The sequence below is a fragment of the Podarcis gaigeae genome (genome assembly GCF_964106915.1).
Source record: "Podarcis gaigeae genome assembly, chromosome: 1".
NCBI lineage: Eukaryota > Metazoa > Chordata > Lepidosauria > Squamata > Lacertidae > Podarcis > Podarcis gaigeae.
Window position 1 is genome coordinate 44,741,871 of NC_139678.1, and position 20,418 is coordinate 44,762,288.

Consider the following 20,418-nt stretch of genomic DNA (forward strand, 5'->3'; position numbering starts at 1 on the left):
GAGACTAGAGATAAGGATGAATAAGCTCAAAGGGGAGCTGGTAAGCCAGCCAAGGTCCAAGGGAGATTGAGCTCCTTTATAGCCATTACCAGCTCTTCTTCTGGCCAGACTTCTGTTGGGTCATCTCCCCATTCCCAGTTAGACCCTGATTGGATCTTTAGTGAGCCAAAAGCCAACATGACTGCAGAATGTCATCCATGCTCAATGAATTTAGTATGGTCCTGTTGGAATTCTGTACTCCCAAAATCTGCATGTGGGCAGAGGGCAGCCTTGCTTTCTCTCCTGCCAACTGGGCTTCGGTGCCCTGCTATATATCCATGACATTTGAATAGGCCATACACCTGTGAAATCCAATGCATGCCTACCTAAACAATGTGCCTGATATCCCAGATAAAATCCAGGGATGAACCACACAGTTGGTGTCTACATGTGTTGGATTTTAAGAGCACATACAGCATATTCAAATGTGACACCCACAAATCAACAACTAGTGCCTTCAGAAGTGTGGCAGATGCACTGAATGGATGGGGAAGGAAGAGATTGGAGAGAAATAGCAAGCTTATATCACTAGCATACATCTAGATGGGCCAAGGTGCACCATATTACCAAAAAGGCCTATAAGAATAAGTCTAGGTTTCAGAGGCAGACACTTGTGACTGGAACTAAACAGGTTTTGCAGCATGCAGCCTCATAGAGATGTGGGTGGAAAGAAAGCTCAGTGATTTTCCCAGCTGTCTTGGAACAACATTCCTTCCCAGTTCTCAGGTATGTTGATGATCAATCTGATTGCAATCATGCAAGCAATACCTTGTCCATCCATCCACCCCCATGGCTCCCTGTAGAATAGCATCTCTTCCTGTTTTCCAATTCCTAATTCTTTTGCGTGTCACTAGTCAAGACTCAATAGGTGGGGTTCTTCTTCCTCACCTCCACCCACACTTAGACCTTGGGCACTGAGTAAGGCATTCAGACCAACAATCAGTGGAATCTCAATCAGCCGCTAACATCAGAGTTCAGTAGTCCTCAGGGATCCTTTCAGGCATATCAGAGCTCCGAGACATAACTGTGGCAGTTGCTGTCGTTTTTGCCAACAGCAGTGACAGACCCTGGGGTCTCAAATTTCAGAAGTTCCCTGTGTGTCACCAAAATTGGGGGGGGGCAGCCTCTCATGCTTCATTCTAAAGCATAGTTTGGTGCCCCTGAGGCTCTGTGCTCAGTGCGAACTGGTCACACACCCCTAAATCTGCCTCTGCCAACATTATAAGGTCAGATGACCAGGAGGCCAGATATTTTAGAATAATTGATGTTAATGTTATAAATTACAACCAGGGCTTAGGCAAAGGCGCACACACAAAAAGTTAAATGCACTGGGCAATTCTTCCTGTGCCATTTTTTAAAAACAGAGCTTCTTCATGTTGATTGCATTATCCCACATAATGGGGATCATCACACAGCATGATAACATTATGAGCATGATACCATTATGATGCTACAGTGATGCCATGAAATGCAGCTAATTTGTAGCTGCATGGTGAGTGTGTCACTAAGCCATCTCAACAAGAGCAACCCTTCCTGCTTTTGTTCTCTGTCAGCGGATGGATACTTTTGCCGCTATCAACTCAACACCCTCAACATTGCTTACAAGTGATCGGCACTTTCCGGCCAATTAAACATAGTAACATAAGTGCACAAGAATAGCCTGCTGGATCAAGCCAATGGCCCATCTAGTCTAGCATTCCTGTTCTCAGTGACTAACTAGATGCCTGCAGGAAACCAAGGAGCAGAACACGAGCACGAGAGCACTCTTCTGTCCTGTGGTTCCCTGCAACTGACATGCCTCTTACCATGGAAGCAGAGCATCAACATCATACTCATCGATGGCCTTCTCCTCCATGAATTTGCCTCTTTTAAAGCCATTTTAATTGGTGGCCATCACTGTCTCCTGGGGGAGCGAGCACCATAGTTTGATTATGTGCTGTGCGAAGAATAACTTTATTTCATGTGTCCTAAATCTTTCAAGGTACGCGGGTGGCACTGTGGTCTAAACCACTGACCCACTCTTGGGCTTGCCAATCAGGAGGTCAGTGGTTCGAATCTCCGCGAGGGGGTGAGCTCCCATTGCTCGGTCCCTGCTCCTGCCAACCTAGCAGCTTGAAAGCATGTCAAAGTGCAAGTAGATAAATAGGTACCGCTCCGGCGGGAAGGTAAACGGCGTTTCCATGCGCTGCTCTGGTTCGCAAGAAGCGGGTTAGTCATGCTGGCCACATGACCCAGAAGTTGTACGCTGGCTCCCTCGACCAATAAAGTGAGATGAGCGCCGCAACCCCAGAGTCGGTCACGACTGGACCTAATGGTCAGGGGTCCCTTTACCTTTTAAATCTTTCAACATTCTGCTTCTTTGGATGTCTGCAAGTTCTACTGTTATGAGAGAGGGAGAAAAACTCCTCTCTATCTACTTTCTCAATGCCATGCATGATTTTATGAACTTCTATCGTGTCACCGCTTACTCACCTTTTCTCTAAACTAAAAAGTCATAAATGCTGCAACTATTCTTCATCAAGGAGCTGCTCCATCCCTGTTATTTTGGTTGCCCTGTTCTGAACCTTTTCCAATATCCTTTTTGAGGTGAGGTGAGGGAACCAGAACAGGACTTCAAATGTGGTCACACCATAGATTTGTATAATGGCATTTTGATATTGGCAGTTTTATTTTCAATTCCTTTCCTAATTATCTCTAGCGTGGAATCTGCCTTTCTAATGGCTGCCGCCCACTGGGTTGACATCTTCACTGAGCTATCTACTGTGACCCCAAGGTCTCACTCCTGTTCTGTCACCTCCATTTCAGACCCCACAAGCATGTATGTGAAATTAAGATATATATATTTTGCTCCAGCATGTATTACTTTACACTTGTTCATATAGAATTTCATTTGCCATTTTACTGTTAGAGTTGTACAACAAATACGCCTGATCTGGACCTTGTGTAGAATTCAATTCACTCCACCACAAGAAAGAATTTTAAAACTTTACCTCAGAACAGTTTTAAACACTTCGTTCTTTTGTAACATTTATATTTTGTAACTTAAATTATACATTGCAAAAATAAACAATGATTTTCAGTTCCTATATCTGCTCCCAAAGTGAGATATTAAGCATCTTTAGTAAAATGAAGTTTCTCTGTACAGGAGTGCCAACTTGAATAAAATATTGTGGGGGCCCAAATAAGCCCCATACTGCATAATCAGTCTCATGATTGAATGGGAATGTCCATCAACTTTGTGGGGGCCCAGCCCCTCAAATATTTTATTGTGGGGGCCAAAGCCTCCACGGCCCCTAGGAATTGGCTCCTAAATCTCTATATATCTAGAAAAAAATTGCACTGTATCTGACTGATTGCTTCTGCCTGTTGCAAGCAACCTCCAGGTAAATAGACTTCCACAGGTTCTCTTTAGTTGTGTCTTGTGATGGGTCATAAGATGAGCCACAAGATGTTTGGCTCATTCACAATGGGAAAACCCTACCTCTGTGCCTAAGGCAAAAAAAACCTGCCTTCCCATACAGCATTTCTAAATACAATACTCTTAAACACTTTAAACTTATAACTAACATTTACTGCCCATTCACCCTGTTTGGAGAGATCCTTTTCGAGCTCTCCACAATCTCATTTTGTTTTTGTTTTTTTAAAAAAACCTGAACAATTTAGTGTCATAAATAAACTTGGCCACCACAAAGCCAACCACTACCTTTTCACTTCCTCCCTAACCACTACAGTATTAAGATCAAGGCTAGAAGTACATATGTGTCATCCATCAAATGGTTGTGGGAATAAAAGAATATGTTATGCTCCACTCAATTAAATTTAATCATTCTAGATGTCAGATGTCCAGGGACAAGCAGGTTGATCCAGCAGAGGCAGAGCTCTCTGGGAGGCAATCTGAGGGCTTTGCTGTTGAATTGTGGAACAGTGAGTTTCCAGCAGCCTATTTCTGTTCTGCCTGACAGAGACTGACAAGAGGATGGAGCCAATAAAGCTAAAGGAACCCAGTAAGTTACACATCCAAGTGCAGCAGGTGGTGTGTATGGCTGTAGCCTCACATCTACCTTGCAATTCATCAATAAATTTTCATTTTCAGCTATTGGGTCAGCCTCAGTTAGCAAGAATACAGTTCCAGTCCTAAATTGTCCCAGTCCTAAATTTTATATAGTATTCCAGGCCATGAGATCATTCGTTTAATATTGTCTAATTTAATTTTTTCTCATAATCCTGTGAATCAGCAATGTCTTTCAATTTAGCTTTGGACTCAGATGCCAGCACCTTGCTATGTCAGCCTACCAAATGTTGCAAAAAAACAAGCTTAATAACTTTCCATTTTAAAACATTCTGCATTAGATGTTATTTCAACTGTTTACATGAATAAAGTCTTCTGCTTTCTTCTGGTTCTTTTCACCTCACACTTTTTTCCCATTTAGAGCTTGCTGCAATTAAAAAAATAAAATAAAATACTAAGGCCAGGGCACATCCTTTCCAACCTTTTTACTGGCACAACTGGCACATTTTATTGGCACAATTTGTTTGCGTAACACCTTCCTATTATTCATGATGCTAATCTGGCTTCACATAAAATGAGGCTTGGAGATGTTGCTGATCACAAGCTTCCAGTAGCGACATACAAGAGACAACTTGCCAATTACTGTAATCGACGGTCATACTCTTTGTTACTATAGTCTCCCTGAAATCCCACAGACATCAGAGACTATGCCACCATTATTTGGAGGTAAATGGTTTACAGGCAGCAGCTGAAATATCACCAAGTATGGTGGTATCTAACTAGTGACAGATGCCCACAGAGGCATTTTCATACACTCTCCCAAGGCTGGGTATTTGTTAGAACTCCTGGAATAAAAATAAACAGAAACAAGTAGAACCTGCAGCAAAACGTTGCCATGTAGAACATTCCACTTTTAGCTGGCCAATCATGCCCTTTTCCAGGAAACTCCATTCTATTTCCACTACCCCTAGTTTCCTTCCACTAAGAGAGGACTCCCTGGAAAAGACCCTGATGTTGGGAAAGATTGAGGGCACAAGGAGAAGGGGACGACAGAGGACGAGATGGTTGGACAGTGTTCTCGAAGCTACCAACATGAGTCTGACCAATCTGCGGGAGGCAGAAGAAGACAGGAGTGCCTGGCGTGCTCTGGTCCATGGGGTCACGAAGAGTCAGACACGACTAAACGAGTAAAAAACAACAACAATCCCCCATTAGTCAGCATCCTGTGATGCTGAGTATGCTCAGTTCTCACTGAGCTGTTGGGGGAGCTTTCCCATTAGGTTCCCCCCCACAAGTCTAAGATATTTGTTTTTCTGCTAACATTGGGGTTCACGCAAGCCTGCTATTGCATGTGGTTGGTGCTCCTTTGGTAAATAAACGATCTATGCTCAAAGATGCACTTATGTGTGATCAATTCTTGCTTCATCGAGTCATCATCTCATGTTAAGTAGTAAAGATACAGTGGTACCTCGGTTTACGAACTTAATCCATTCTAGAAGTCTGTTCTTAAACTGAAATCATTCTTAAACTGAGGCACGCTTTCCCTAATGAGGCCTGCAGCCGCTGGTGCCCTTCCACCATTCGGATTACATTGCGTGGCAACCCCCTTGGTTGAATAAAGACACATGACTCAAGTATTTAAGGTTAACAGGCTAAAAAAGGCCACAACTTTATTGGTTACAGATGATGAGTGGTATTGGCTTAGGCATTGGATCTAACCGACTATATCTGACTCCAGCCCATCTGCAGGGAGTCCGAGAAGGGTTAACCACCAGTAGGGGGAGTCCTGCTGATGCACATCAACTAGGAGCTCCCCCGGGGGTCACTGATAGGGGTCGTGCCTTAGGCCCTAACCTCCCTAGGCTTTGGACAGGACCACGTCCCCCGGAATCCTTTAACGGAATACCCTTCAATATGTGGGGGAGTTGATGGCACTACCTCCCCTCTTCTCCAGAAATATTCCAATGCCTAACCACCAAACCTTAAAAAGTTGTGACAATTTGCTATAAGGTAGGCAAAAACCAAGTGGCTGGTGCCAATTTGCCAAGTGGAAAAATTCCCACCAGGCCCCTCAATGGTTACCAACTGAAGTCCATATCAAGGTCAAAAGAGATGAAAACCTTAAAGGGCGGGAGGGTGGGAAAGCCGGAAAGAGAGAGATCTCCCATCCTGCCTTTATCGGGTAGGCCACACCCCCAGACCAACCACATTGGTCGGCCTGGCCAGTGACCCAGCTGGGATTCCCCCAGTCACGCGGGGTTGGACACCCACCCCCTGCACATGTGGAGGGGTCGTGAGAGCCCACAACACCGCCTCCCCCTTAAGGCGGAAGTGGCCTTCTTAGACCGAGGTAAACTTCTCAAGCCAGGACACTATTTTCAGTTTTGCGGAGTTCATAAACTGAATCATTCTTAAACAGTACTGTTCTTAAACCGAGGTATCAGTGTACTTTCAAATTGTATTTGCATAGGGCTGGGTGTAGTTTAGATCCTGCATACAACTTTTTCCTTCTATATGGTAATGTTTGAGCTAAGTTGGTTCTGCAAATGTAATTCTCTACTTGCACTGAATATAAATGCTGACTTGTGAGGCATGCATATAAAGATCATTCAGTGATGAGTATATTTGTATGGTTATGACTCTAGGCTTCTTATAATGACAAGGAAGCTCTCAGAACAACCAAAATACTCACGCAGGTCTGCCTTCCGGAGATTTTTCATTTTTATGACCTTTACGGTGAGAAGGCTGCAAGGAGCAGGTTCTGTCTGCAGAACAAAATCAAACATGAAGGATGGGTTAACATTTAGCTTATTGTAAAGATGGCATCTAGCTGACTTTTGACATACCACAGGATGCAGAATCTCCCCCCTCCCCCAGCCAGGCATGGGAAAGGAGGAAGAAAAGCAAAATTGCAAGCCCATCCCAGCAAAAACTCACAGATGCCTTGCTGCAATGAGGCATTAGGTCGCACTGATGTAGCTAGAGCAACCCAAGCAAGGGAAATCTGTTCCGCCATATTGTCTGAAGTCTACTTACAATAATATACGCTAGCCTATGAGTGCATCTGTCTGTGCTGCTGCAGATGGGTCTAGGATGGCACATGTTGGTTAGCTTCTCTCCTCCACTCCCATCCTCCTCCTTAACCCTTTTTTATCCTTTTCCATCACTTCAGCCCGGTGTACCATGTGACGCACATAGGTTTACAGTCCCTGGCACCTTCTACTCTAGTTATGAAATAGTGATAACGCAGATATTTTTTGCTGCCTGAGGCAAAGCACAATATTGTGTTTCCTCTCATTCCACATATGGAAGCCAACTGAACTAGGAATTGAATCTTACTTTAACAGCAGAGTTCACCACAAGTGAGGATAGAAGGCCAACATCTATTCATCCATCCACCCATTCATTCAATTTATATCCTGACTTTCCTCTCAAAGAAGCCCAGATTGACAACTTAGGAGGCACAAAGCAGGCTGCATGCCACAAACAGCTCCATCCTTCAGCATTTGCAGTCTGAGGCAGCCTCCTCACTCTGTCTAATAGTAGGACAGGCCCTGGTAACACAAAGGTCTTTGTGTTCTTAACCACTTTTTTTTAAGTGGCATAGTAACCAAAAGGCCTTTGGTCTTTATCTTACACCTTTCTGTCCAATTAATTTTTTAACACAGTACAAAGACGCTTGACGATTATTGGTGAAATAAGCAGTCAATTTCTGGGCTTCTTAAATAACTTTTCTTCACAACATTCCTGCACAGACACAGACAAAGCCAGACTAGGAGTTCATGACTGAGGTGAATCTGATCCTTGCTCCAGAAATATGCAAAAGCCTAATGAGGCATTCCCCTCCTCTTATATTTATTCTTCAGTTCCATTGAAACGACTACAAATACTTAGCTGAAGCCTCAAATGTATCTAAAGCACTGCAGTACAGGGGAAAAGCTTTGGCAGCCTAGGACTGTGAAGGAAAATAAGGACATTTTCCATTTAATCAATTATTTTTCTATATCATGCCATTTCTAGATATTCATCATTTTCCAGAGTAACAAACCAAAATGGCACATCCAGGTCCCTGTCCCAAGGAACTTCCAATGTAAAAGACAATGCAGAAGAGAAAACAATTGAAGGGGAAGAAGATGGATTAGGGAATGATGTGTGCTTGGTTCAGTGCTTAGGCTTAGTTTCAGTAGGGCAAGGGTGAGGAACCTAAAGACCTCCAGATATTGCTGGACTAGGGCTCCCATCATTGCTGACAATTGACCAAACTAGTTGTGGTGATGGGAGCTGGAGTGTGTGCAGATTACCATCTTAAAATGCAGCTAGCTTGATCTTTTTCTCAATTCAGACTGAAGCTGGTTTACAGGGGAATGCATCAAAATGCAGTATTTCCTATGCAATGACTGAAATAAATGAATATTCTGGCTAACATTGTGTGTACAATGCTTCCCAAACCAGCAGTGAGAGTGCACTGTATGCAGAGTAAATAGGAGTATGTACACAGCCTTTGAGTCCAACACGATAGAGGGCCTCTGCAATAGGGGACAGAGGTTCTAGGTATATGGGGCTCATGGGGCTTCAGCTCCCTCAATATTTTGAAGCAGGGGGCCCAGCCCACCCAATATTGAGGGGGCCAACATCCCCTGCCAATGCCAGGCACTCTCTGTGTGCCACAGCCCCTGCCTGGGAGCCCAGGAGCTGGGAGGGGGCTGGGACAAATGAGGGCAAAGATCGTCCTCCGTGCGTCTGGCCCCTGCTCTGCACATGCAGGGAGAAGGCCAAGAACAGAGCCCAGCAGCTGCATTCTGCCTCCTCCTGGCACATCGCAGCAGCAGGGACAGGATGTCCGCGTGGCCTGGTGGGGGTGGGCTGGAGGTGGGATGTATCACATGACGCCCTCCCCAAATGTGGGGGGTAAGTCAGCGCCCCTGATAGGGGATGTGAGGTAAAGGGCCAGAGTGGAGTATAGGGTCAGGTTTAAGGTGCTGGTTTTGACCTTTAAAGCACCTTCCGGCCTAGGACCCACGTACCTACGGGATCGCCTCTCGTGGTATGCCCCACGGAGGACCTTAATGACATTTTGGAGGTCCTGGGTCGCAAGGTGGTTAAATTGGTCACAACTAGGGCCAGGGCCTTTTCAGTACTGACCCCTACTTGGTGAAACGCTCTGTCACAAGAAACTAGGACCCCGTGGGACTTGACCTTTCTGCAGAGTCTGCAAGACAGAGCTGCTCTGCCTGGCCTTTGGTTTGGACTCAGTCTGAGCCTTATGTTTCCCTCCCCTTATGGTTTTGATGAGGCTGCATTTTAATTTGCATTTTAACCTGTATTTTAAATTGGTTTCCGTCCCACCCCACCCACCCCCATTATGGTTTTACTGTAATTTTACTGTTGTTAGCTGCCCTGAGCCCGGCTCTGGCCGGGGAGGGCAGGTTATAGATAATTTTTATTATTATTATCCGAGGAGGAGAGACAGTTACTAGAAATGACCTTTCAGCTGATTATTATTGTCTTCTCACTGAACAACCTAGGCCCAAATGCATATCACAGCAAATGTCATTTGCCACTGCCTTTTAGCAGCTGCCCAAATGAGCAGCTTTGGCTAGCAGACAATTTACTAACACAGCTGAGTTGGTCACACCTCGTCATGCTCTGGAGGGAGGAGTTTTCATTTCAGCAAATAGCATCCAAGTTCTTTGGCTATCTGGCCGTGTGCTAAAAAGAACACTTTCCTCAGAATTTCCACAAATGTGTCACCAGAACAAGACCCTTGAAATATATCTTTAACTCCACTTGTGAGGAAATGCAGTTAGAATTGTGGAAACTCTCCTGACCAGATAATAAACGCTGATTTCTCTCCAAAATCACCATATCATGATGCATATTTCCCTCCCCCACCCAAACAGAGCACACACCTTGCCCAGAATTCTACCTTAGGCAATATTAGTCAGATGTGCGAACTCCACCCGGAGAATTTCAACTTTCCTTAGATTCTCTGTAGATATTTTATTTTGAACCTTGAATTTCATTTTAAATGAATGCTGAGGAACCTCTGGACTGTGGGTCTAATTAGGGTCACTAGTCCTCTGCATTTGAGGAGGCCATTTTGGCTAAACAAGCAAACCTGCTGCTCTATATGTTGGGCAGGTAAAGATGTAGGTGAGCCAAACAGGGTTAACACATGAAGCTAGGCAAGCCCCAAGCTGATTTAACTTCAAAAAGAACTTTACACTTTTCACATGATTATGTCTGGCAAGGTTTACAGGACAAGACTAGGTCTCCCCGTGACTCAAAATGCAATCAGTTGAAAATATGTTATGTATGCACAGATCAATGCCTTTGCACCATGATCCACCTGATACAGTGACTGTTGCCAGATAAGTAAGAGCATTTGCAACATCCTGTGTGACTTCGTCACATGTCATTCTTTCTGCCAGTTGTGGCACAACTCTGGGCTGTTCCAGCAAAGTTAGTTTTCCTGGCAAGGGATAGAGCCAGACACCTCCTATTTTCTGGCAGACAATGTATCTCATAGTAGCTGTTGATGTGGAAGTTATTGAGGATGATATGACAACTACTGGAGTTTGGTATGAATGATGAGGCTGTTAATGATACCCAAGAAAGGTCAGGCAAACATTTCATTGTTGTTTTATGAGGGTTATTGAGTTTGGTGGGTTGCCAGCATGGTATAAAATATCCATTCTTGGCTCTTAAAGGTAAAGGTAAAGGTACCCCTGCCCGTACGGGCCAGTCTTGACAGACTCTGGGGTTGTGCGCCCATCTCACTTAAGAGGCCAGGGGCCAGCACTGTCCGGAGACACTTCCGGGTCACGTGGCCAGCGTGACATCGCTGCTCTGGCGAGCCAGAGCCGCACACGGAAACGCCGTTTACCTTCCCGCTGGTAAGCGGTCCCTATTTATCTACTTGCACCCGGAGGTGCTTTCGAACTGCTAGGTTGGCAGGCTCTGGGACCGAGCAGCGGGAGCGCACCCCGCCACAGGGATTCGAACCACCGACCTTTCGATCGGCAAGTCCTAGGTGCTGAGGCTTTAACCCACAGCGCCACCTGCGTCCCCTTGGCTCTTAGATCAGCCCAAAATCTGAGAAGGGTTTGTGCTCAGAGAAATGCATATTCACTTCATATTACCTAAAGCTCTGGTTAGCCCACCAAACCGTTTGCCCTTGCCTATAACTATTGCAATAAAAGTGCTTCCCATCCATGTTCATATAGGCCACAGAAGCACTACCCCTTCCTCCATGTCCTCTCCAGTGATGCTCTAAAAACTTCTGAGGTCCTTCAGACTTTTTCAAGAACCTTTCACTAAGCATGTATAATTGGTTCATAGTTGAACCAATGACCAATTCCTTTTTTTTCTGCCAGCTCTGATGCCTTTTACAGCTGCTCTGTTCAGTTCTTAGTGGCTTACATAGTGACTGGAGAGGCTGAGTTATCATATTGATAAAACCAATGCATTGCTATGCAGCCACTTACCAACTTTCACCATTAGCCTAATCAATGGGGGCTAACCTACAGAATACAGAAGATGACATGGATGTCATCCAGAAGGGTGATTGATCTCATTTTGTTTCTGAACAAGGTGAATTTGGATCCCCACCAGTACTCCATCAAATATACATATTTTGTAGAATTAGCAGGTGGGCCACAGCTATTCTTTTGATATAACTTGCCACTCATCATACTATTGTTTTATATGGCCAAAGCTGATCTGAGATATTATCCAATAGCATAGGGTGGGAGTGATGGAAATATACATATAATGGTTTGTTATTAATGATCCTTTCAACCCTTAAAAGTTCTGAGAAGTGCTCTGCTCCAGGTGATTCCTGGTGGAGATACTTATAGATAAATCTAGAGAACTCTTAAAGTGCCAACTTCGTGCACTCTAAGCAGTTTGGGAATAACTGAATCAGGAAAATGCATGGACTATGCTTTGAAGTGGTGGCCAGAAAGTGAAAGAAAAAGAAGAATAAATCAATTAAAAGAGGATAAACACGGCTGTCAACAGAGCATCAAGCCCCTGGGCATAACTTGTAATTATTTTGCTTTATAGTGCAACTCCTCCACCACCACCCATGTCAAACATAAGTACTTCCCTTGCTAATCTAAAAGTAACCTTTCTCACCATGCTGAAAATTCAGTTCCTATGTGTTATTGGTAGATTTCTACATGTTTTTTAAAACAGAAACACAAAAGAAAGCTAAGCATTCTAAAGCATGAACATCTAGTGTTTATTTTAATGTAACTTCAGCTTTGTATACACACAAAATCTGGAACTGCTGTTCTACATGGGGCTTTCCTCTGGAAAAGAAATGTGACTTTTCCCTCTGTCAGAGGCAAACTCTGCACTGCTCCCACGCTGACAACTTCAGATTATACTGTTCTGGAGGGATAAGATGCATCATCAAGTATACCTGGCCCACAAACACGAGCTCTGTGAATGTTTCATGACTGCTACATAAACTGTGCTCTAGCTGACAAGAGCTCATCACTGCCTCAAGAGCTTTAACCCTTCTCACACTTTCAGCCCAGCCACAGTCTGAGTGGATCTTTACGAATTAAAACTTTCATGGTAATCTGACCGTTTTCTTAGCCAGCACTTATTAAGATGAAGGTATAGCCATAGCTGTCAAGCATCCCTTATTTGGCGGGAAAGTCCCTTATCCCAGCGCCATGTCCCGCTGCTGTCCCTTATTGATGAGGCTTCATTTGGCTGCTGGTTGGGCTTTCTGCCTTTGGCTCGGAAGGGCTCAGAAGTTGAACATACCTGTGCCCAGAAAATCACTTATTTTGGCTGCTGATCCTTTATTTTCAAATCTGTAAGTTGACAGCTATGGGTATAGCCCACAAATGCCTAAGAAGAAATGTTTTACAAAGCTGGAGATAGCAGAGAAAAAGCATACTAAAGAATCTTTGCAAAGACAAATCCCTACTTACAGTGCCCAAACAGCTAATCAGGTAAAATGGATCTGAGTTGGTATTCTCCAACTCCTTACCTGTTGTTTGCTTGAAAATGCCCCCATTGTGGCCCTGGTCTGCTAGATTCCACAACAGTTTCCCAGCAGGCAGCAATGGCTAAAGCAAGTTTACAGCCTTTAAACTCAGGAGTTGTTGAGCAGGTGTTTTACGATCTAACTCACAGCTCCACCCCTGCTTAATTTCTCTCAATGTGTTGCAATCTCTTTCATTAAACTCATGTGCTAAGAGCAATGATTAAATGCCGTAGAAGTCTACTTGCAGCTTTTAGACTGAGGGAATTTGAGACGAATCCCTTAGCATCGGACTAATAGCAAAAAAATCGACTAACTTTTTAAATTTGGGAAAGGGAGGAAAGGACCCAGAAAGGATGTGAAGAGGGCATGCTAGATTGAGATATTTAGGAATTTTATGTCACATTACCCTTGATTCTGTGAGGTCATCTGTGAGGCAAGTTCTACAACCCCCCTAGTGAAACATTTCAAAGTTCTTAGGTGGTGTCCACCCATCCTGAGGTAAAATCCAAACCCCCATTTCTCTGGTGCTTCATGAAGTGGGGGCAGAAATACTCTCACAATTGGTAATGGTTTCCCATAAAAGCTGTATTTTGGCAGCAGTGGTAGCAACTGAGCCACCATTGCCCAAAGCCACTTTTTCAAACCAAAAGGGCTGGATAATATTGCTGCTGCTGCTCACTTCTATGGGGGAAAAAACACCAGGCTCCCCACTTCCCCAAATCGGTTTGCCAGTTTTGGACCTCCCCTAATTTTTTGACATTGTGAAGGCTGATAGAACAGTTCAACCCAAAGCAAGGAGGCAACATTCCTTTCCCCCAGTAACATAGGATTATAATTGACTAAAGGGGGCTGATGATGAGGAGCTGTCTAAGGTAGTGGATACATTTCCCAGGTGAGCCCCCTCCCTCTCTCAGCAGCATACAGACTCTTAGCATCAGTGTAGAAGGAGTGTCAAAAACCTTTCACAGTGGAGGAAAACACTTTTATTTTGTTAAGATGGCCCAAACATTGATCTTGGGAGCTTTAGAAGCTGTGTCCTATCTTTGGCTTCCAGAATGAAAGCTGCTCCATTCTTCATGAACACAGTTTGTTGTTTGGGTATCCGTTGTTCTTTGTTGGTTTGTGGTAGGCGAACTGCATATTGGGATTTGTAGTGAAAGACATGAAAAGGATCTGGGGGAATAGGAAAGGTAGCGTAAGGCTGGAGTGTTTGGAGAAGAGCAAATTTTAGCTTTAGATTCCATTCTGTGTGAGTTGCAGGGTTCAAAAAAAAGCTCCTAATAAACTTGAGTCACTTCTGGATGACTTGCACAAAGTTTGTGGGGAGATAATATGGCATCAGTTATTTAATGAGCATTCATTATGATTTGTTTGTGGAAAAGTTATACAATGCCATGTCAACTGTTCATTATCCCTCACTTTCCAGCACATTTTCTCATTGCTTTTCTTTTATTAAAAAATAAATAAAAGCATATATTAAAAACCACCAGCAATTTCAAGATTTTGATGTCTTTTACTGAAGCATGTTGAGTGGTCCCCGAAGCCCCTGAGGTTTGGACAGACTTTACCAAGACCCAGCCCATTTGTGTGCCAGGTTCTATCCTGTGGAACTCCTTGCCAATAGAAATTCAGAAGGAATTCTGCTTTCTTTCATCCACCTATTAAAAGCTGTGTTGGTCAGACAAGTATTTTGAACGACAATTTTTTACCAGCCTATTTTTACTGATATATTATTGATGCTTTTACTGCTTTTATCATAGTATTTCATTTTTATGTTGTACATTGTCTTGTTATACTTTATAGGAAAGTGGGTTTTATGAATATTTAAATGTTATTAAATTAAATACATTGGAACAAAATATAGTGCCTGTCCTTACATAATTTGAAACATCACTAGGAAACATAATTTAGATATCCAAATACTGGCACATAACCAAGATAACTATCAAGAATAAGCTAACAAATATCATGGCAATAAACCTTTCCAAAATGACTTCTGGTACTCAGGCAGAATTAATTCACTTCCTTGCTGGTAATAAATGTCATGAAGGCCCCCCACACTGCCATAAAGTTATCACATTTGGCAATTCCTCTGGGCTATGGAAGCTTCTCAGCCAACCCAATAAATCACACTTTAAATCACACTTTGGGCCACCAGCCTTGCGTTGTAAATGATGATGAGTTGACGTTAGTCATGGGCTATAACACTGCTATAACACATGGGCTATAACATTTGACAGGACCTAGGATAGCTCCACCTCCACCACCAATTGTTCCATTATATCTGATATTTCCTGAAAAACCCTTTCACCAAACACTCGGCCCAGTATACCTGAAGGAGTGTCTCCACCCCCATCATTCCGCCTGGATACTGAGGTCCAGCTCTGAGGGCCTTATGGCAGTTCCCTCACTGTGAGAAGTGAGGTTACAGGGAACCAGGCAGAGGGCCTTCTCGGTAGATGCGCCTGCCCTGTGGAACGCCCTCTCATGAGATGTCAAGGAAATAAGCAACTATCTGACTTTTAGAAGACATCTGAAGGCAGCTCTGTTTAGGAAAGTTTTTAGAGTTTTATCATGTTTTTAATATTCTGTTGGGAGCTGCCCAGAGTGGTTGGGGAAACCCAGTAAGATGGGTGGGGTATAAATAATAAGTTATTTATTTACTACTACTACTACTACTACTACTACTACTACTTTGGGACAGCTCTATCACATGTGGTAGTCCATGTGCAGGGAATCACACTTTCTCCAAAACAGTGAAGCCACATCCTTATTGATATACCTCAGTTCTACTGGGGTATAATCACACTGGCATCCCACCATGTAGGACCCCCCCCCCCTTTTGAAGAGGTTTTGTGGCACAAGAGACCAAATCTGTTTCAGTTGCACAAACCAAATTTGCCCCTAAATTAACCACATCTGTGAAATAGTGACTGACTGAAAGCACCCTCCAAATCTCTGATTTAAGAACACCAGTCTCTTTTCCAGTTTTAGAGACAGATTAACATCCCAGAACTCATTGTTAGCAGAGGGGGGGAAACAGGCTATTTTCTCATTCGATAGTGATGTTGTGGCTGTTGTTTCCCCTCTCCCCACATCATTCCAGTCGCATAAGAATGCAGAACTGCATAGCGGAGCCAAGATCAAACAGGAAGACCATGCAAGGGTCAGAGGCCAGATAGGAACCAAGGCCTTCATCTAATTCTTCTCAGATGATCCCCTCACACATCCTTTGTACATGGGTTTCAGGTCATTCGGCTTCAGAATATCAAGACAAAGCACTATATTAAAAAAGCACTATATTTTTTAAGTATCACACATACTTGTCCATGCAAGTTGTGGGAATATGTTAATAAAGGTGCAAAACAGCTATCTAATTGCAGCTTTGAGACTAGAAACCTAGAACTTTAGTTAAGCAACCGCGCTTAAGAAATCAGCCTGAAGGATAAAAGTAGAGTTGAGAGAAGTATCAAGAAATACAACAAAGACTGGGAGGTGTCCAGCATCCATGGGTTTGTCTTGTTGTTTTTGTAGGCTACACACAGAGGAAAGCTTTTTCAGAGATTTGAAGATGGAACAGTAAAGACCTTATTGCCACGGTGTAAATACGCATCCCATTATCTTCATTGTCTTCATTAACGTTGCCGATTTTGAAGTGCTTCAAAAACCTGCCCAGCCAGCTTGATGAGACAGGACAGTGGGACAAACATAATGACACAGCATTAGGTGGAATCCCTGTTGTAGCTCCCAGCACCCCCTGAAAATCAATTCCAGAGAGTTGGGGGTCTCCCCAGAACAGGGTAGAAGGTGGGCTTTGGGTGGAAAGGGGAATTGCCTCCTCTTCTGTTCCATTAGCACATATATCTGCTGTTTCAAAAGCCCTTCTGTGACCACAAAAATCCCACTGGATTCCATGCATTATAATCTTATGGTCTAGTCTGGCATTCAGCAACCTGGTGCCCCTCCAAATGTTTTGGACAACTCCAGTCAGCCCCCAGCCAGCTGAGGTATCTACTGATGGAAGAAGAAGCACATGCTAGTGGGGGCTAAGAGGAGTTTGTTCAAAATACATAGCAGGCACCTGCTTGGCAAAGGCTAGAAGGCACATGACTTGGGGCTCATCAACACTTCATCTTATGCCATGCCGAGAAAGCATGAGTCAGAGCAGTTTCCTGATTGCCATGTTCCTTTCCCAGGGAAAACCTGCTCTAGCTTTAAATCAGAACATGGAAAACCAACAGCAGGACAGCAGGACAAGAGGAAGTGTGGATAAGCCCTTAGTTGTATCTGGGTGGAGTTACAACCTTCCTGTTGCCGATCTTGATGGAGAAAGACATTAAAGTTCTTTACTAGCTTCCTGTCCTCTAAACCTGGACATGCCTCACAGAATTCCAGGCTATGCTTTGAGAGCCGAGATTTAAAAATAGAATGTGGCAGTCTCTGCATCAGAATTAGAAAAATGTTTACTAGGAAACAGATTGCTAGGTATTAACAGAAGTAAGTAGGTAATGGGATAATTGTACAGTTGGGTGATCACCGTATTTTTCGCTCCATAAGACGCACCTGACCATAAGACGCACCTAGTTTTTAGAGGAGGAAAGGAGGAAAGCCCCGTTTTTGGGAGGGGATCAGCTCACAGTTGTGCAGCTTCTTTTGCAAAGGGGGAAAGCCCCTTTTTTGAGGATCAGCTCAAAGTTGTTGACCTTACTTTGCAAAGGGAAAAAATCCTGTTTTTATGGGGTTCAGCTCACAGTTCTGCAGCTTCTTTAGGAAAGGAAAGGGAGCCATTTCTACAGTTTCCAAACAGATGATCTAATCAGCCAGTCACATGTCACTGGGGAAACAGCCTCCTCAGAACATTCAACAATGGAGGCCTGGGCAAGGGGGCAGGGCCAGAAAGGGAGCCAGCGATCGACCACACATTCGCTCCATAAGACGCACAGACATTTCCCCTTACTTTTTAGGAGGAAAAAAGTGCATCTTATGGAGCAAAAAATACGGTGACTATAGAAATGCAGAGATTTAAAATAGCTTGAGAGCATTGAGTGCATGGTTTATCTGGTTTTCTCACATGAAAGTGAAGACAGCACCTCTTCTGCTGTACAGTGGTACCTCGGGTTACAGACGCTTCAGGTTACAGACACTTCAGGTTACAGACTCCGCTAGCCCAGAAATAGTACCTCGGGTTAAGAACTTTGCTCCAGGATGAGAACAGAAATTGTGCTCTGGCGGTGCGGCAGCAGCGGGAGGCCCCATTAGCTAAAGTGGTGCTTCAGGTTAAGAACAATTTCAGGTTAAGAACAGACCTCCAGAACAAATTAAGTTCTTAACCCGAGGTACCACTGTATCTCTCAAACAGCTAAGGATTGTTTTCCTTTTATTCTAACATGCTTGCTTCTCTATGTAATATACATTTTTCTCTTGGGGTGTATGAATCATTTGTTCATGTGTATGCACAACTGTAATGACTGCCCTGTTTTCTTTCTTTTTAAAATGAGTTTATTGAGTTTTCCATTAAAAAAAGACATGCATATATACTGTACCATGACAACAACAAACATGAGTAACAAAATAAACCAAGCACAGAGGAGAAAAACATCAAATGAATGAGAAAATCAAGCAGGAGGATTTAAGATTACAATGTATAAGATTACAATGCATAATTGCGCAGACAGATAATTAATTTCATTCTTTCTCAGAGTTTCTGGTCCATCTGAGAATAGATTCCCCAAAATAATCTATTGTAAAAGGAGGGCTGTGTATCCCTGTATTGCAATTATACTATGATGCAGCTTACCTAAAAGAATGTGTTCCCAATATTACAAGGAAACATGGCTATCTCGTTTTCAATAAACAAATATCTTGCAGTAGGTGCTCATGGAACAACTGTTCTCTTCATGTAGATTTACAACATGAATTTGAGTAGTAGCAAAAATGACGTGGACATCTATCTGCTTAGGATTGCAGCCTAGGGACCTCCACAGTGGTACTCATAATTTCCGCTTTTTTCTCCACTCCACAGCTACACGCAAGGCTTCGACAATCTTGTTCTCATTGTTCAGGATGTTGTATTCAGTCAGTTTCACCAATCTGTCAAAATTCTCCTCTGAAAAGGTCACCTCTCTTGTAGCAAATGGGGAATGTAAGCTAGAGACATCCACAGTGCCTTCTTCCATATCTGTGGGGCTGCGTTCCACACCTGTAGAAAGAACACCACCAAGAGTTTCACCAGTAAGGTTTTCATCTGTAGGCCAAAACAGCAGAGTTCATCCATTCACGTTAATCTAAGAAGGGTAATATTATTGGCCTTGCTTAAATACTACATCTTCCTATAAAGTACGAATACTCTAAAGGCATATAAAACTCAGCATGAAATCACACCAGAGCTTGCCCAAAATAAATATGACAGCTCCAGCTGTCAGCTTGATGGGCCATTTGTTGAGAACCAGAGGCTGGCAATGAACTCACTCAAGTAAATTCACCTAAGTGGCCATTTTATGATCAGAGTCTTCCACCTACACAGCTCCCTGTGTCTCCTTCCCACTTTCCAGAGAGTCAGGGGGATGGGAAACAGTGTAGACTATATTATTTGAGCGGATGGCGCTGTAATCTAAACCACTGAGCCTCTTGGGCTTGCTGAATAGAAGGTCGGCGATTCGAATCTGCACAACAGGATGAGCTGCTGTTGCTCTGTCCCAGCTTCTGCCAACCTAGCGGTTCAAAAGCACACCAGTGCAAGTAGATAAATAGGTACTGCTGCGGCAGAAAGGTAAACGGCAGTTACATGCACTCTGGCACTCGTCACAGTGTCCCATTGTGCCAGAAGCAGTTTAGTCATGCTGGCCACATGACCTGGAAAACTCCCTGGGCCTGAAGTGAGATGAGCGCTGTACCCCATAGTCAACTTTGACTGGACTTAACTGGCCAGGGGTCCTTTAACTTTACCTACAAGGCTATTGAGCCTTGAACTAGTGCCAGCACTTTACCAGTATACAATTTTGCACATCCACCATTTGTAAAATAAGCTGGTAGAGCATGAGACTCTTAATCCCAGGGTCATGGGTTCAAGCCCAGCATTAGGCAAAAGATCCCCTGACTCGCATGGCCCCTTCCAACTCTACAATTCTATGATGTTGATGGATAGATACAGAGACAACCCTAATTACAGGAAGCTTATCAACCACAAAATGGCCACCTTGGGGAAAATGGGTGGAATATGTGCTAAAATAGAGACCTTTGTTTGACCCGTCTTTGACATTGTTGTATCATTGGTAGGTCGGCATTGTTGTATCATTGCTCCACCATTCTCCTAAGTTCTTGCTTTATAACACATGCAGACAATTCAGTGCACCATGACAAAGGC

The 20,418-nt window shown here is 43.7% G+C and overlaps 2 protein-coding genes across 2 annotated transcripts in view; both read right to left on the minus strand.

Annotated features, from left to right (window-relative positions):
- The window catches only part of LOC310848169 (cytosolic phospholipase A2 epsilon-like), a 42,983-nt gene extending 29,778 nt beyond the window's left edge, over nt 1–13,205 (minus strand). Inside the window, exons 1-2 of the mRNA XM_083746836.1 lie at nt 13,059–13,205; nt 6,741–6,813 (exon numbers count right to left, since the gene is read on the minus strand). Coding sequence (XP_083602962.1) covers nt 6,741–6,813; nt 13,059–13,085 — 100 coding nt within the window. The 5' untranslated portion in view covers nt 13,086–13,205. The remainder of the gene's footprint in view (nt 1–6,740; nt 6,814–13,058) is intronic.
- A 5,326-nt stretch (nt 13,206–18,531) lies between these two features.
- Nucleotides 18,532–20,418, minus strand: part of LOC310848161 (cytosolic phospholipase A2 epsilon-like) — a 52,361-nt gene continuing 50,474 nt past the window's right edge. Inside the window, exon 21 of the mRNA XM_083746824.1 lies at nt 18,532–19,254. Coding sequence (XP_083602950.1) covers nt 19,046–19,254 — 209 coding nt within the window. The 3' untranslated portion in view covers nt 18,532–19,045. The remainder of the gene's footprint in view (nt 19,255–20,418) is intronic.